This window comes from Fringilla coelebs (genome assembly GCF_963513975.1).
Source record: "Fringilla coelebs genome assembly, chromosome: 27".
Taxonomy (NCBI): Eukaryota; Metazoa; Chordata; class Aves; order Passeriformes; family Fringillidae; genus Fringilla; species Fringilla coelebs.
Genome location: NC_140053.1, coordinates 2174174 through 2190184, shown reverse-complemented (window position 1 = coordinate 2190184; position 16011 = coordinate 2174174). Strand labels below are relative to the sequence as shown.

The following is a 16011-nucleotide window of genomic DNA, read 5'->3' as shown; positions in this document are numbered from 1 at the left end:
CTTCCCACGGTGGGTGAGGCCACAGGTGTCCCCAAGGTGGGTCCTTGCACGGCTCAGCTGTGCTGGAATTTCTGTGCCACCCTGGAGCTCTGCATTCCCCTGGAGCCATGGAAGGGACCAGGGACACCTTCCACTACCCCAGGTGCTCCAAGCTCTGCCCAGCCTGCCCTTGAACACTTCAGGGATCACAGGGCAGCCACAGCTTCTCCTCCCCACCCTCCCAGGCAGGAATTTCCCCCTCCAGCTGGAAGTTTTCCCCTTCCAGCACATCACTGCTCAGAAACCCACAGAACCCGAGAGCAAGCACAGCCCAGCCCAGCCCCACCAACCACAGACCATCCTCCCATCCCCAGCGAGCTTCTGGCTGGGTTTTGGGCTGTCAGGAGCTGGGTGTAACCCCTCTGTCTGGGGATTGAGTTTAACCCCTCTGTCCTAAACTCTGTCTAGGAATTGAGTTTAATTTCTCTGTCCTAAACTCTGTCTAGGGATTGAGTTTAACCCCTCTGTCCTAAACTCTGTTTGGGGACAGAGTTTAACCCCTCTATCCTAAACTCTGTCTAGGAATTGAGTTTAACCCCTCTGTCCTAAACTCTGTCTAGGAATTGAGTTTAGGGGTTAAACTGTGTCCCCCCTCTGTCTGGGGACACAGTTTAACCCCTCTGGGGACACAGTTTAACCCCTCTGTCTGGGGACAGTTTAACCCCTCTGTCTGGGGACACAGTTTAACCCCTCTGTTTGGGGACACAGTTTAACCCTTCTGTCTGGGGACACAGTTTAACCCTTCTGTTTGGGGACACAGTTTAACCCCTCTGTCTGGGGACACAGTTTAACCCCTCTGTTTGGGGACAGAGTTTAACCCCTCCGTCTGGGGACACAGTTTAACCCTTCTGTCTGGGGACACAGTTTAACCCCTCTGTCTGGGGACACAGTTTAACCCCTCTGTCTGGGGACACAATTTAACCCCTCTGTCTGGGGACAGAGTTTATCCCACTGCGAGCTGATCACTGACGACGGGATCCGTCACCTGGGCAACGGCGCCTGCGCCCACGACCGGCTGGAGGTGATCGAGCTGGACAACTGCCCCCTGATCACCGACGCCTCCCTGGAGCACCTCAAGAGCTGCCACAGCCTCGAGAGGATAGAACTGTACGACTGCCAGCAGATCACGCGGGCCGGGATCAAGAGACTCAGGGTGAGCAGGGGTGGGGAGGAGCTGCGATCGGGAGGGTTCATCCATAGAGAGGAGCTGGGATGGGGAGGGTTCATCCATAGGGAGGAGCTGGGATGGGGAGGGTTTATCCATAGGGAGGGGCTGGGATGGGGAGGGTTTATCACGGGGAGGAGCTGGGATCGGGAGGGTTCATCCATAGGGAGGGGCTGGGATGGGGAGGGTTCATGCGTAGGGATGGAGAGGAGCTGGGATCGGGAGGGTTCGTCCATAGGGAGGAGCTGGGATCTGGAGGGTTTATCCATAGGGAGGAGCTGGGATGGGCAGGGTTTATCCATAAGGAGGAGCTGGGATAGAGAGGATTTATCCACGGGGAGGAGCTGGGTTGGGGAGGGTTCATCCATAGGGAGGAGCTGGGATGGGGAGGGTTCATCCAAGGGGAGGATTTATCTATAAGGAAGAGCTGAGATGGGGAAGGTTCATGCATAGGGATGGGGAGGGCTCAGCCATAAGGGAGGGGCTGGGATGGGGAGGAGCTGCGATCGGGAGGGTTCATCCATAAGGAGGAGCTGGGATAGAGAAGGCTCATCCAAGGAGAGGGTTTATTCATAGGGAGGAGCTGGATTGGGGAGGGTTTATCCATAGGGAGGAGCTGGATTGGGGAGGGTTTATCCATAAGGAGGAGCTGGGATGCAAAGGGTTTATCCACAGGGAGGAGCTGGGATTGGTCTCATGTGGTTATTTCTAATTAATGGCCAATCCCAGTCCAGCTGGCCTGGACTCTGAGAGTCACAAAATTTTGTTATTCATTCCATTCTCTCCCTTTCCTTGCCAGCCTTCTGATGAAATCCTTTCTTCTATTCTTTTAGTATAGTTTTAATATAATATTAGTTTTATATATACTTTAATATAAAATTTTAATATAATATATACTCAAGCATTCTGGAACACGGAGTCCCTTCCCTCCTCCTGGCACCCCTGTGAACACCAGCACAGGAGGGAATTACCGAGGGAGGGACCCTTGGTTCCGAGGTGAGCCCTGCAATCTCACCCTTTGCCCTTGCAGACCCACCTGCCCAACATCAAAGTCCACGCCTACTTCGCCCCGGTGACCCCCCCGCCCTCGGTGGGCGGCAGCCGACAGCGCTTCTGCAGATGCTGCATCATCCTATGACAGCGGAGCCTCCTCCGGCGGGCTGGGGCCGGGGCTGGGGCCGGGGCCGCGCCCGGGAGCGCCGGGCACGCCCGAACCCTGCAGGAGAAGCGCCCCCAGTGTCACTTGCCAGGGCCAGTGAGCAGGGCTGGGCTGCCCTGCAGCCCCCAGACCCCCGGGACCCCGGGATGGGCACTGGGGACGGAGCTGTGGCCGGGCCGGGCTGGGCTGGCCTGATCCTGAACCATTCCTGCTGGGAATCGCTGGGGAGGGCTCCCAGCCTGGAGGGACTGATGCTGCTGGTGAGGTCGGAAAAGGAACCGAGATCCTTGGAAGTGGGGAGAGGGGAGAGGACAGGAGCACGCTTTAACCCCCTTGTGCAGAAGGAAAAACCCCAACAGGACCTGAAAAACCCCAACAGAACCTGAAAACCCCAACAAAACCTGAAAACCCCAACAAAACCTGAAAACCCCAACAAAAAGTTCCATGTCCATTTGTCAGTGAGGGAATGAAACAGCAGCTGCTGAGCCAGGATTCCCCTGGGATTCAGGATTCCCCTGGGATCCAGGATTTCCCTCTGGGACTCAGGATTTCCCTGGGGTTCAGGATTTCCCTGAGAATCCAGGATTCCCCTGGGATTCAGGATTTCCCTGTGGTCCAGGATTCCCCTGTGCTTCCCTGCTCCCACCTGAGCATGCTCACATGAAGGCTCATCTTCCCTGTGTCAGAGGCTTCCCAGGTTCTTCCCAGATTGTTGTGATAGAGCTTGGAATTTCTAATTCCACAGATTTTACCCCCCCCAAATCCTCCTTTTTATTTTTTTCCTCTCTTTTTTTTTTTTTTTTTTTTTTTGTGGTTTTTTTTTTTCCAAATTCAGTCATTTCTTGAGATTTCCCAGCCCAAAGCCACAAATCCATAAGGATTTTTTTCCCAGGGGAAGCCTGAGCCTGTGCTGAGCTGTCAGGAAGATTTTAAAGGAGCACGGGGAGCTGCACCCCAGGCTGTGTGATCAGAGACTGAGTGTCCAAACTTACCCCAAATCCAGATTTTATCCCAATGACAAGGATACAATTCTCCACACAGGGAATAATACATGTACAAATCTATAATTCCCAGCACAGGGAGAAAGTTCCAGTCCGTGTTCCAACGACTGTGAGTTCCCTCCTTCCTCCTGTCCTTTCCCTCCATCCCTCCCCCAAGGAAAAGCCAAGTAGAGCTTTTTGCTTGTTGCCCTGATGAAGAATTAAGGATTCCCTGATGGAGCAGGGCTGGGATCCTCCCTCACTCCCTGTGGGGGCCCTTCCTGACCTGCCCACCTGCCCAGGTAAGTGTGGTGCCCTGCAGGGAGCCCTGGATGGGCTTTGGATGTGCCAGGCCCAGCTCTGGGGGAGGGGGGGGGGGGTCGGTGGCTGCTTTTTTGGGGTGTTTCAGGCTCCAGGGGAGCCCAGACTGATGAAATGGTCAGAGAGGAACTGCTGGGCAGATCCCAAGGGTCAAAGGGGGCAGGGCTGGTCAGGCTGGGGCAGGTCCGTGGGTCCGTGTCCGTCGTTCCCGCTGTCCGTGCGGGGAGCTGGGGGCTGGAGCTGCCCTGCACCGAGGGGTTTGGCTGCCCTGGGTGTGAGGAATCTCCTGGTGGGGAAGGAGCAGCTGCAGCACCAGGAATGGCTGCTTTAGGGGCTGGGGGGGGGGGGATTTTCCCACCAGGAATTGCAAGGACCGTGAGCTGTTCCCAGCAGGAGGGTCCCAGGTGCCCCTGGAGCTGCTCCCCCTCATCTCCCCCAGCCCCCCCAGTCTGTGCTCACCCTGCTGGGAGCAGCTCCAGGCTGCTGTGGTTAAAAGGATACTGTCAATGCCCTCCTGTAGATGGCTTTTAATCCCTTATATTTATTCAAATCCCCTTTAGCGCTGTGGATTCTCCCCCTCTCCTCGGGCGCCTTCATTTCCAGAACTTTCTCCAGGTTTCAGGGTGGCAGAAGATGGTGGTGACAGACTGGACGGGCGAGGGGTCACCCAGCAATCACAGGATTTGCACAACTCTAGGAAAATAAAAAAAAACAAAACCCTTTTTGTTTAGTTCCTACTGTGGCAGGGGAGAGCGAAGAGCGGGGTTTTGGCTGGCTGATCCCTTTGTAACAGAGCTGAGTTTTCCAGGGAAAACTCCCAAACACAGAACCCAAAGCAATTTTATTTTCTGTTTGCAGACCAGGGTGACAGCATTAAGGTAGCTCAAACTTCTTGACAGTGTCCTTTTAAGTCAATTATCCGTCTTCAAATGGACTCTTCCTGATGTTTATATTTATAAATACCAATAAACACCATTTTCCAAGCTGTGTCTCACTGGGGGAGTCACTGGGTGGAGGAAAATCCACCTCCTGCATGGGGCAGCTCCTCTGAGTGTTTGCATGGAGTCAGGGGTGGTTTTTGGGGTGGAAGGACCTTGGAGCTCATCCAGGGACTCCTCCCACAGCCCGGGATCCTCCAAGCCCTCTCCTTTCCTGGGTGGGATCTGTGGAGGGCTCAGTGCCCAGAATTTGGGGGAATTGCTCCATCCTGGGCTTTCTCTGGGGGCTCTGGGACAGCTCCAGCGCAGAGCCAGCCCTGGGTGAGGATCCCATCCCATTTCCAAGCCCTGGTCTGGGGCAGCTCCTTCAGTTTCACCCCCCGAGCTGGTCCCTGTCCTTGGAATCCTCCCTGGTTGTGTCCCCCAGCCGTGGAGCAGAGGCTGGGCTGTCCCCACCTCCCAGCAGAGATTCCTGGAGCCTGGATCTGCCTTCCAGCACCTTCCAGCTGCCCTTGGACTCCCAACAGGAGCAGGAAACAGCCTGGGACCTTCTGGGGTAGCAGATCCTCCAGCAAGGCTGAGCAGATCCAGTGGAACCAAAAAAGAGAATTTTCTGGGCCTTGGAGACACTGCAGCACCTTTAATCCCAGTTCTGTGGTGGGGTGAGGATGGGCAGGTGGGAAGTGCTGTCACTGCTTGTTTCAAACCAACCAATTCCTATTTTTTTCCACATCTCTGTAATTCCCTTTGCATTTCTGTTTGATTTTCTCTCTGTTGTTCATGGCTGGCTGCTGCTGCTGTGGGTTTTGGGGTCATTTTGGGGCTTTTTTGCAAGATAGGGGTGGATTTGGATCAGTGTGATAAGGTTCTTGGCTACAGTGAGCTGGAAAATATCCTGAATCATTTTGGCTTTTCCTGGTGAAGGGTTGTGTGCTTGATGGGCCTGGGGGTGTTTTGGGGGCGTTTATTCCTTTTTGCTTTCTTTTCTGGCATCCAGGTCGAGGTTTCTGCCCTCCCTCTGTGCCAAAGCCTGGCCTGGGCTCCTGTGCTGCAGCTTGGGGGACGTGGGGCCAAAACTGTGGAGAAAATTGAGATTTTCCTGCTTTTCCTCCTCAATTCCCAGCTCAGTCCGTGCTGGAGTGTCACCAGTGTCCCATCACCTCCTGGTCCCTGTCCCTGCCCCCCGGCTCTGACTGACCTCCCACGGAAATCCGGAGTTGATTTTTTAAGGGATGGGGGAAATCCATCCCCTGCTCCCGCCCATCCCTGTCCCAGGCTGGGAATGTCACCCCGTGCCAGCAGTGCCACCCTCGGGGCTCTCTGTGCTTCATCTGTGTCCCCAAAGGTGCGGCTGAGCCCACCCAGGGGTCCCCAGGGCTGCGACCCCGGGCTGAGCCCCCTCCTCTGTGCAACCCCCGCTCCCAGCCCTGTCCCTGTCCCCTCGGGGGCTTGGACACGTTTTAACTCGGGGGTCTCTGGGGGGCTGCTCGGTGTGAGGGGCTGGACAGGAGCTGGACCCCTCCCCTGGCCTGGGGACAGAGAGAGCTGGAAAATGTCCTTTAAAAGGTCTGGTCTGTGCTTGTCCTGGCACTGCGGGTGTGACAGTGCCGTGAGCCGGGAGGAAATGATCAATGCACGTGGTCTCTGTGGGGACAGAGGGGACAGTCGGGATGGGGCTGGTGGGACTCTGCATCCCCACGGAGTGTTTTTGGGAGGGTCGGAGATGTTCTCTTGTCCCCTCCGTGTCCTGCCCTCGTCCCCGTGTCTGTGGTGGCAGCTCGGCTCCGGGGCTGTCCCAGCTCCTCCCGGTCCTCCCCCGCTCCCGCTGTGTTTATCCCAATCCCGTTCTTTGCCCCAGGAATTCGCTCCCAAGGACGTCCCGGTCCCGCTCCGCCGCCTCTGCCCGAGGGGGCCCCGGGCAGGATCCGGTGTTTGGAACAGCCCCGTCCCGACCGGCCTGAGCCGGGTGTCCCCCGCTGGGGACGAGGGGCTGTCCCCGCACCCCAAACCCGCCCTGGGCACCCCCAACCCCAGCGGGCGCCGCAGGGACGAGGCCGTGCTCGGGGGCGCTCCCGCCCTCCTTTAATGCAAAGCGGGGACACGGAGAAGGACACGGGGGGGACAGGGCGGGTCCCGTCCATCCTGGCACCATCCGGGGACGGTGCCAGCCCGGGCTCCGCTCTCCGAACCTTCCCAGGGTGCCGCAGCTCCGGGCCGGCTCCTACCGCAGCAGCAGCTGGAAGCCCTCGGGGCCGGGGGCTGCGGCGGGGGACGCGGCTCAGCCGGGGCCACCGATGTCCCCCCGCCCGCCCGCGGCCACCGCGGTACCTTTGCCGATCGCCACCACGAAACTCGTCTCGTCCTGGAGGTTCCTGATCATCTGCGGGGCAGAGGGGGGAGCTCAGGGGGGCTCGGGGGGGGTGGGACCCTCCTGCTCCAGCGCTGGGGACCGCGAGGGGCTGCGGGTCTGTCCCTCCCTCCCCTCCCGGCTGTCCCCGTGTCCTCACCGCGTCGCTGACGAGGACGTGGATGCCGGCGGGTCCCTGCCGGGAGAGCCGCAGGATCTGCCCCGGGGGCAGCCCCAGCAGCTCCGCCAACTTCGCGGTGAGCTCGGGCACCGTCAGCTGCTCCAGGTGCAGCTCCTGGTACAGGCCTGGAGAGGGGAGGAGTGGGGAGGGAGGGAATGGGGCTGAGCGCCCACCCTCCATCCCCGCGCTGCCGCACACCTGAGCCCCTCCCCGCACACCTGAGCCCCTCCCCGCACACCTGAGCCCCTCCCCGCACACCTGAGCCCTCTCCCCGCACACCTGAGCCCTCTTCCCGCACACCTGAGCCTCTTCCCCGCACACCTGAGCCCTCTTCCCGCACACCTGAGCCCCTTCCCCGCACACCTGAACCCCTCCCCGCACACCTGAGCCCTTTCCCGCACACCTGAACCCCCTCCCCGCACACCTGAGCCCCTCCCCGCACACCTGAGCCCCTCCTCACCTGATCCCGCATCCTCTGCACTCTCAGCCCCGCCGGGCTCCCGTGCCACGTACAGGGTCAGCCGGGGCCGCGGGCACCTGAGGGGGCACGGGAGGCTCTGGCGGGGGCGCAGGATGGGGCCGGGCCCCGCGGAGCCTCCCGGGGGTCCCCAAGAAGCGGCACCGGGGGCACGGGAGCCTCACCTGCCCGCCAGGGCGTGGCAGAGGCGGATCCCGTCGGGGGCTCCGCAGATCTGCATCAGGTCCCGGCGGGAGAGCTTCAGCAGATCCGCGCCTGCGGACAGGGGGGCTCAGGGGGCGGCAGGAGCGGGCCCGGCTCCGTCCCCCGGCCCGGCCCGGGCTCTCACCGCTGAAGTTGGCGAAGACGCGGGCGCAGGCGGAGAAGCGGCGGCGGAGCAGCCACTGCTGCGTCTCCAGGGGGGATGCGCAGGGGCTCAGCGCCTGTGGGGGCTCAGCGAGGGCTCAGCGGGGCACGACCCGAGCGGGCACAACCTCAGCCCCGCCTGGGGGGCCGGGGAGGCTCTGGGGCTGCACCGGCGGCTCCCTCACCTCGCCAGGACTCTCCGCGGGGCCCTCGGCAGCGCAGGCGGGTGACACGCACACCCTGCGGGGAGGGTGGGCTAAGAGGGCGACCCCAGCAGTGGGGAAAGGGGGGTGCGGGGGTCCCCGCTCACCTCTCGGGGCTCAGCAGCTTGAAGGGGTGCGGGGACGGCAGCCCCGGGGTGCCCGGGGGGGTGTGGGGGGCACCCAGCGCGTCCGGCCACGGAGGGCACTGAGGAGGAAGGCGGGTGATGAGTACAGGGTCCCCGGGGGTGCCCTCGGCCCACGGGGGGTGCCAGGGCCGGGCCCCACCTCGGCCAGCACGGTGCTCTCGTAGGCCGGCTGGAATTTCTCCCGCTCGGCCGCCGGCTGCTTCTCCACCTTCTCCCGGTCCGTCTTCTGCTTCCTATCGGCCCCCTTGGGCTGTGCCGGGGGGTGAGGGCGGCCCCGGGAACCCCCGGGACCCCCGGACCCCGCCATGCACCCACCCCCCAGCCCAGAGCTGGATCTCCCAGTAGTGGGGGGGCACTGGAAGCACTGGGAGCACTGGTTTCCCCCCCCTCCCCGGTACCTTGAACACCTTGACCAGGCAGCTGGCGGAGTGCAGGTGCTCGGGGGGATCCCCCTTGCCCCCCGCCCCGAAGGTGTCGATCTGGATGCGGAATGGGACCCCCTTCTCCCCCCCGTTCTTCCGCAGCGTGAACTCGGTGCTGATGCAGTGAACCTGGGATGGGGTCGGGGGGGCACAGCAGGGTCGGGACTGGGCGCCGTGACCCCCCCCAGGACCCCCCCGAGCCCCCCCAAAGGCGCGGCCAGGCCTGGATCCCACCTGCACGAACACGGATGTGCGTCGGGAGGGGTCCCAGAGGAATTCCACCGTGTTGAGCAGCGTGGGGTGGATTTGGGGTTCCAGGATCCCGACGGAGAGCGGGATGTCTGCGGGAGCGGGGTCAGCGAGGCCCCCGCAGCCCCCCCGGGACCCCCCCAGCCCCGGCACCCACCGATTTCCAGGATCCGGTCGCCCGGGCGGCTCCAGCGCCAGCCCTCGAGCTGCTGCTGCTCCGAGTACTGGAGGCGGCGGTCGTGGAAAACCACCCGGACCACGCTCTGGGAGGGGCACGGCCTGAGCCTGGACTGGGGCTGAGCTGGGCTTGGACTGGGGCTGAGCTAGGACTGGACTGGGGCTGAAAGGAGGCTGAACTGGGGCTGAACTGGTGCAAAACTGGGGGCTGGAGTGGGGCAAAATTGGGCCTGGACTGGGGGTAGGACTGGGACTGGACTGGAGCTGAACTGGGGCAGAGCTAGGACTGGATTGGGGCTGAAAGGAGGCAGAACTGGGGCTGAGATGAGGCTGGACTGGGGCAAAACTGGGGCTGAACTGGGGTAAAATTTGGGCTAGACTGGGGTTGAACTGGGGCAGACCTAGGGCTGGACTGGGGCAAAATTGGGGCTGAACTGGAGCTGAACCAGAGCTAGGACTGGACTGGGGCTGAGATGGGGCTGAACTACGGCTGCACTGGGGCAAAACAGGTTGAGATGGGGCTGGACTGCAGCGAAATTGGGGCTGGACTGGGATAGGACTGGGACTGAAATGGGACTGAACTGGGGCTCAGATGAGGCTGAACTGGGGCAAAACTGGGTCTGGACTGGGACTGAGATGGGTCCGGACTGGGACTGACCCGGGATTCCAGCGCAGAGCTTTGCCCGGGGCTCCCCCGCGTCCCCAGCCCGCTCACCTTGACCATCCTGCGGCCCTCGGCGGGGTCCCCCCGGGCCGTGCCCATCATGCGGATCTCGTAGGACTGTCCTGGGGGAGGGGGCCGGGGGCGGGAGCTGAGCCCTCCGCGGGGGGGGGGGATCCCTCGTCCCCGGCGCCCCCAGACTCACCCTGGTTGAGGTAGGTGAGGGTCTCCTCGTGGTGCCGCACGGCCGGGGAGGTCGGGGCGCACAGGACGTACTGGAAGGCCGGGAGCTGCGGCTGCGATGTGGAGATGCCGTTGGGCTCCTCCTGCTTCAGGTAGGGCAGGACCGGGGGGTCCCTGCGGGAAAACACCCCCCGGAAAGGGTGGGAGCTCGGCCGTGCCTCAGTTTCCCCGAACCCAGCGGATTTGGGGGTACCTGAGCACCCCGGCACTGGGCAGGGGGTACATGTCCCCAGGGCTGGACCAGTAGTGGTCGGGCTGGCCGTGCCAGAAGAGCATGGTGGGTGGGGGGAGCAGGGGGGACACCCCGCGAGCAGAGGGTGACAGCAGAGGGGGACAGGTGGGTGGCCCCACCCCCACTTTTATAGGCACGGGGAGGGGTGATGGGAGCGGGGCCGGGCCCAGTTTGGCCCAGTCGGGACCAGTTTGGGGTGTTGACAGTAAACACTGGGGAGGGAGGGGCACCGTTTGCTGTCAATACAATTGGGGGGGGACACCAGCAGCTCCCCCAGTCCCTTTGTCCCAGCCGAGAACCCCCTTGTGTGTGTCCTGCCACCACCCCCCTCTAATTTCAGCCAGATTTGGCTCTTTTTGGGTAAAAAAAGGCGTTGGCAGAGCCCCCAGGGTGGTGCTGTGCCCCCCCCTTGGTGTTGGGGTTGTCCGATTTGGGGGGGGGGGGGGGGTCCTCTGGCTACTTCCCGATGCAGATTGGGGGAGGGGGATGTCTATGGGTGCTGTCCCCCCTCATGGTGACACTGGCACAGGACACAGGGGGGTGTCACACACACAGGGGGGGGGGGTCACACACAGTGTCACACAGGGGGGTGTCACACACAGACCCCTACCCGTGAGGAGCTGGGAGGGTCTCAGCTCCATTTCAGGGGTGTGGGGGACCCTCCCCAGCTCCCTGAAGCCTCCCAGGTGGGCTGGGGGGGGGGGGGCAGAGCTCATCCAGGCTCGGTCTGTCTGTCTGTCCAGCCATTCCCAGTGTGGGATGGGGCTGGCAAGGAGCTGCTGGGGGAGTCTGGGGGGGGTCTGACCCAGCTCTGGGGGTTCCCAATGTGAGCTCCAGCCCCCCAAACCTCCCCCAGCCCCCTCAGCTCCCCCTGAGCCTTTGGGGGTTCAGGGGGTCCCCTGTGTCCCCTGGGGGCTGTGGGGAAGGGTCCCACTCAGGGATCCCCAGCAATTCCTCGTTCCCTCCCTGCTGCAGACACGGAGACTCGGCGGGAAGAGTCCGGGATGTTTTATTGGAGGCCTGGGGATGGAACACGCTCAGAGCAGGGAACAGCCCCAGGTCACTTCTTGGCCTCCTCCTCCTTGGACAGGGTTTTGATGATCTCCTCCTTCTTGGCCTGCAGCCGCTCCTCCCGGCGCTTCCGCGCCTCCTTGGTCTTGGAGCGCCGCGCCTCCGCCTGGTCCCTGCGGGGTTGGGGCCGTGAGGAACCCACAACAGCCCCACAACGGCCCCACAACACCCAGAACAGCCCCACAACACCCTGACCCCCCACCCCACAACACCCCCACAATACCCAGTTCCCCCTGCCCCACAACCTCACACCACCCGAGCCCTATCCCCATCTCCCACATCCCCCTGCCCTGCCATCCCGGGGATTTCCATTCACTCGGGGATTTCCATTCCCTCATCCCCTCGTGCCAAGGAGCAGCTGTTTGGGGTCACATGTCTCATCACAGAGTGATGGGATCCAGCTTTTCCCCCCAAGGACACAGCAGGATTTTGCAATGCCTCCCCTCCCCTGGTCAATCATTCACCCGCTCCAGCAGCTGATTGGGAATCTCCCAGTTCCCACCTGGGTGAACCCCAAAACCCCACCAGACCCCACATTTCCCTGCTGCCAGCCAGCCCTGCCCCATTTGGGATGGGTTCCTCCCAGAACCCCCTGGAATGCCCCACAGGGGGGGAATTTTTCCTGACAATCCCTCCTGCCAGGAGCAGGACTTACGCCAGGAGCTTCTTGCGGGCTTTGTCGGCCTTCAGCTTGTGGATGTGCTCCATGAGGATCCGCTTGTTCTTGAACACATTACCCTTGACCTTCAGGTACAGGCTGTGGTACCTGTGGGGCACAGAGGGGTGGGGACATCAGCACCTGCCCAGGAGCGCTGGGGTGGACTGGGATGGGATGGACTGGGATGGGATGAAGGGATGTCCCTGCACTGCTGGTGGTGTGGGAAGGGCAGGGCCAAGGATTCAGGGCTCATCCCAGCCCTTCCTGGGAGAACTGGACCTGTCCAGGAACTGGTCTGGCCCATACTGGGAGGACTGGCTGTGTGCTGTGTCTAACCCTAACCCTAAACCTGACCCTAACCCACCTTCCCAAGGCTAGGATTGCCCAGGAAGAGCTGGGAATGGCCAGGGTTGCCCAGGGAGGGCTGGGGTTGGTTGCCCGGGGAGGGCTGGGAATGGCCAGGGTTGCCCTGGGAGGGATGGAGCTGCCCTGGGAATGGCTGGGGTTGGTTGCCCAGGGAGGGCTGGGAATGGCCAGGGCTGCCCAGGGAGGGCTGTGGCTGCCCAGGGCAGGTGGCACTGCGGGCTCTGGGGGCACACACAGCACTCACATGTGGCGGTCGATCTTCTTGGACTCGCGGTAGCGCCGCAGCAGCCGCCGCAGGATCCGCATGCGCCGCATCCAGGTGACCTTCTCGGGCATGCGGGCGTTGGCCGTGCCCTTCCTCTTGCCTGGAGCAGGGAACGGGGTGAGGAGGAGCCCAAATCCCTGCCAGCTCAACCCCACACCCACCCCACACCTTTCCATCCTCCCCTTCAGCTCCAAGAAACAACCACTGACACAAGGCAGGGGTTTCCTGTGTCCCAAACCCAGGAGGTGATTCCCCAACTCCCCAGGGTGAGGGAGCAGCAGGAGCTGTGGGAGGTGGGGAATTTCCCCCATTCCCAGGGGATTGGGCACTCAATTACCCCATTCCCAGGGGATTGGGCACTCAATTCCTCCATTCCCAGGGGATTGGGCACTCAATTCCCCCATTCCCAGGGGATTGGGCACTCAATTCCTCCATTCCCAGGGGACTGGGCACTCAATTCCCCCATTCCCAGGGGATTGGGCACTCAATTCCCCCATTCCCAGGGGATTGGGCACTCAATTCCCCCATTCCCAGGGGATTGGGCACTCAATTCCTCCATTCCCAGGGGATTGGGCACTCAATTCCCCCATTCCCAGGGGGATGGGGCACTCAATTCCTCTGTTCCCAGGAGGATGGGGCACTCAATTCCTCTGTTCCCAGGAGGATGGGGCACTCAATTCCTCTGTTCCCAGGAGGATTGGGCACTCAATTCCCCCATTCCCAGGGGGATTGGACACTCAATTCACCCATTCCCAGGAGGATGGGGCACTCCCAGATGTGGATTTTCCCCATTCCCAGGAGGATTGGGCACTCCCAGATGTGGATTTTCCCCATTCCCAGGGGTTTGGGCACTCAGTTCCCCCATTCCCAGGGGTTTGGGCACTCAGTTCCCCCATTCCCAGGGGGATTGGGCACTCAGTTCCCCCATTCCCAGATGTGGTGTCCCCTCACCGATGCCCATGTGCCGGCCCTTCCTGCGGGCCAGCGTGTTCTTCCTGCAGCGGGCGCGGGAGTGCACGGTCACGGGCTTGCGGATGATCAGCCCGTCCTTGATCAGCTTCCGGATCTGCTGCCCTGCAAGAGCACCCAGCACTCCTGGGGGCTGCCAGGCCAGACCCCACCCCAGGACCCCAGCCCAGGGCGAGGGACAGGACCCAACGCCGTGGACACGGCAGGGCCCCTCCTCAGAGCCCTGTGTTCCCTCCCTTAGAGCCCTGTCCTCCCCCTCCTCAGGGCCTTGTTCTCCCCTCCCCAGACCCCTGTCTTTACCCCCCTCACAGCCCTGTGTTCCTCCCCTCCCCATCTCCCCCCTCCTCACAGCCCTGTGTTCTCCCCTCCCCAGACCCCTGTCTTTACCCCCCTCACAGCCCTGTGTTCCTCCCCTCCCCATCTTCACCCCCCTCACAGCCCTGTGTTCCCTCCCGTTTCTCCCACTGAACCTCCAACAATCCCAATTCCCTCACTGATTATCTCAGAACCACCGTGCACCTCACCAGTTCAAATCCTGAAATCCCCACTTTAACCTGCAAAGAGTTTGCTGAATTTCACCTCAACCAATTCTTGAACCAAACGTTTTTGGGAGACCTTTCCCAGACTGGATGACTTTACCCATCCAAACCAACTCCACCGTTACCGAGCCCCCCAAAACCTCTGTCCCCACCCTCCTGGAGGATCCCCTTCCCACAGACCCCTCACGTACGGGAGTTGGCATTGGCGATCTCATTGGTCTCGTTGGGATCAAGCCACACCTTCTTCTTCCCGCAGCGCAGGACGCTGGAGGCCAGCCTCTTCTGGAGCCGGAGCATACTGGGAGCCAAATGGGCACGGATCAGGGGGGTCTGCACCCACTGCGGGGCCCTACAGCCCCCAGGGACCCCTGACCCCCCCTTTAGGAATCCTACAGCCCCCCCAGGGACCCCTGACCCCCCTTTAGGGACCCTACAGCCCCCTCGGGGACCCGACCCCCCCTTTAGGGACCCTACAGCCCCCTCAGGGACCCCTGACCCCCCCTTTAGGGACCCATTTAGGGACCCTACAGCCCCCCAGGGACCCCTGACCCCCCCTTTAGGGACCCTACAGCCCCCTCGGGGACCCCTCACCCCCCTTTAGGGATTCTACAGCCCCCCCAAGGACCCCTGACCCCCCCTCTAGGAACCCTACAGCCCCCCAGGGACCCCTGACCCCCCCTTTAGGGACTCTACAACCACCTCAGAGACCCCTGATCCCCCTTTAGGGACCCTACAGCCCTCTCGGGGACCCCTCACCCCCCCCAGGGACCCCTGATCCCCCCTTTAGGGACCCTACAGCCCCCCCAAGGACCCCTGACCTCCCCTTTAGGGACCCTATAGCCCCCCCAAGGACCCCTGACCCCACCTTTAGGGACTCTACAACCACCTCAGAGACCCCTGATCCCCCTTTAGGGACCCTACAGCCCTCTCGGGGACCCCTCACCCCCCCCAGGGACCCCTGATCCCCCCTTTAGGGACCCTACAGCCCCCCCAAGGACCCCTGACCTCCCCTTTAGGGACCCTATAGCCCCCCCAAGGACCCCTGACCCCACCTTTAGGGACTCTACAACCACCTCAGAGACCCCTGATCCCCCTTTAGGGACCCTACAGCCCTCTCGGGGACCCCTCACCCCCCCCAGGGACCCCTGATCCCCCCTTTAGGGGACCGTACAGATCCCTCAGGGACCCCTGACCCCCCCTTTAGGGACCGTCACCCCCGGCCAGGGGAGCCCGCACCCCTCTGGGAGGGTCCTTACCTCCCCCAAGGGACCCTCGCCCACCCTCAGGATACCCCTCACCACCTCAGGGTCCCGCATCGCCCCTCACGGGACCCTCACCCCCCCGTGGGACCCCTCATGGACCCTCACCCCCCTCAGGGACCCTCATCCCCCCTCAGGGACTCTTCCCCCCGCCCCTCAGGCCCCTCCTCACCCCCCTCAGGTTCCCGGCCCCAGTTCCCCAAACACCCCGCGCTGCTCCAAGGGGCGCATCCAAGGTCCGCAGTGCCCCAGACCAGCGCCCCCGGACCCCACTCACGCCCCCCCGGCCCCTCAGCGCGGCCATGGCGCCCCTCCGCCATCTTCCCGCCAGGCCTCAGGAGGCTGCCGCCGCCTCACAGCGCCCGGGGCCGTCATCCAGCACTACCCGGCCGCCGCCCCCGTTCTCAGAACACTCCCCCGCTCCCCTCCAGCCCTCCCCGGTGCCTCCCGACCCCCGTTATCCCCCGAGCAGCGGCCGCGGCCCCGCTCCCACCTCATGGCGGCGGCGGCGCCGGGACCGGAGAGACGCTGCGGCGGCGCTGACCCCGCCCCCTTCGCGCGGCACGTACCACCCCACCCTACCCCCGCGCCCGTACCC

The 16011-nt window shown here is 62.7% G+C and overlaps 3 protein-coding genes across 5 annotated transcripts in view; 1 reads left to right on the top strand and 2 right to left on the bottom strand.

Moving 5' to 3' along the window:
• FBXL20 (F-box and leucine rich repeat protein 20) overlaps positions 1–4629 on the top strand; it is a 35496-nt gene extending 30867 nt beyond the window's left edge. For 2 of the 3 annotated variants that reach the window (XM_084222052.1, XM_084222051.1), the window contains exons 14-15: positions 980–1192; positions 2235–4629. In XM_084222052.1, the coding sequence (XP_084078178.1) occupies positions 980–1192; positions 2235–2342 (321 nt within the window). In that variant the 3' untranslated portion in view covers positions 2343–4629. The remainder of the gene's footprint in view (positions 1–979; positions 1193–2234) is intronic. The other variant, XR_014616779.1, reaches the window with a different exon arrangement.
• Positions 4630–6823: 2194 nt separating this feature from the next.
• LOC311163441 (transcription factor CP2-like protein 1) lies at positions 6824–10330 on the bottom strand (the record flags this gene model as incomplete). Its single annotated transcript, XM_084222292.1, has 15 exons — positions 6824–6861; positions 6931–6982; positions 7110–7255; positions 7591–7667; positions 7773–7863; positions 7937–8030; positions 8139–8193; positions 8264–8361; positions 8442–8552; positions 8701–8853; positions 8959–9065; positions 9131–9236; positions 9866–9936; positions 10017–10168; positions 10248–10330. The coding sequence occupies 15 exons, from the start codon at positions 10328–10330 to the stop codon at positions 6824–6826; spliced, it is 1434 nt and encodes a 477-aa protein (XP_084078418.1).
• Positions 10331–11279: 949 nt separating this feature from the next.
• RPL19 (ribosomal protein L19) lies at positions 11280–15955 on the bottom strand. The gene is made up of 6 exons (XM_084222291.1): positions 15907–15955; positions 14346–14452; positions 13598–13720; positions 12626–12746; positions 12013–12123; positions 11280–11470 (listed from the first exon to the last, which is right to left on the bottom strand). The coding sequence occupies exons 1-6, from the start codon at positions 15909–15911 to the stop codon at positions 11347–11349; spliced, it is 591 nt and encodes a 196-aa protein (XP_084078417.1). The 5' UTR covers positions 15912–15955; the 3' UTR covers positions 11280–11346.
• Positions 15956–16011: the final 56 nt, after the last annotated feature.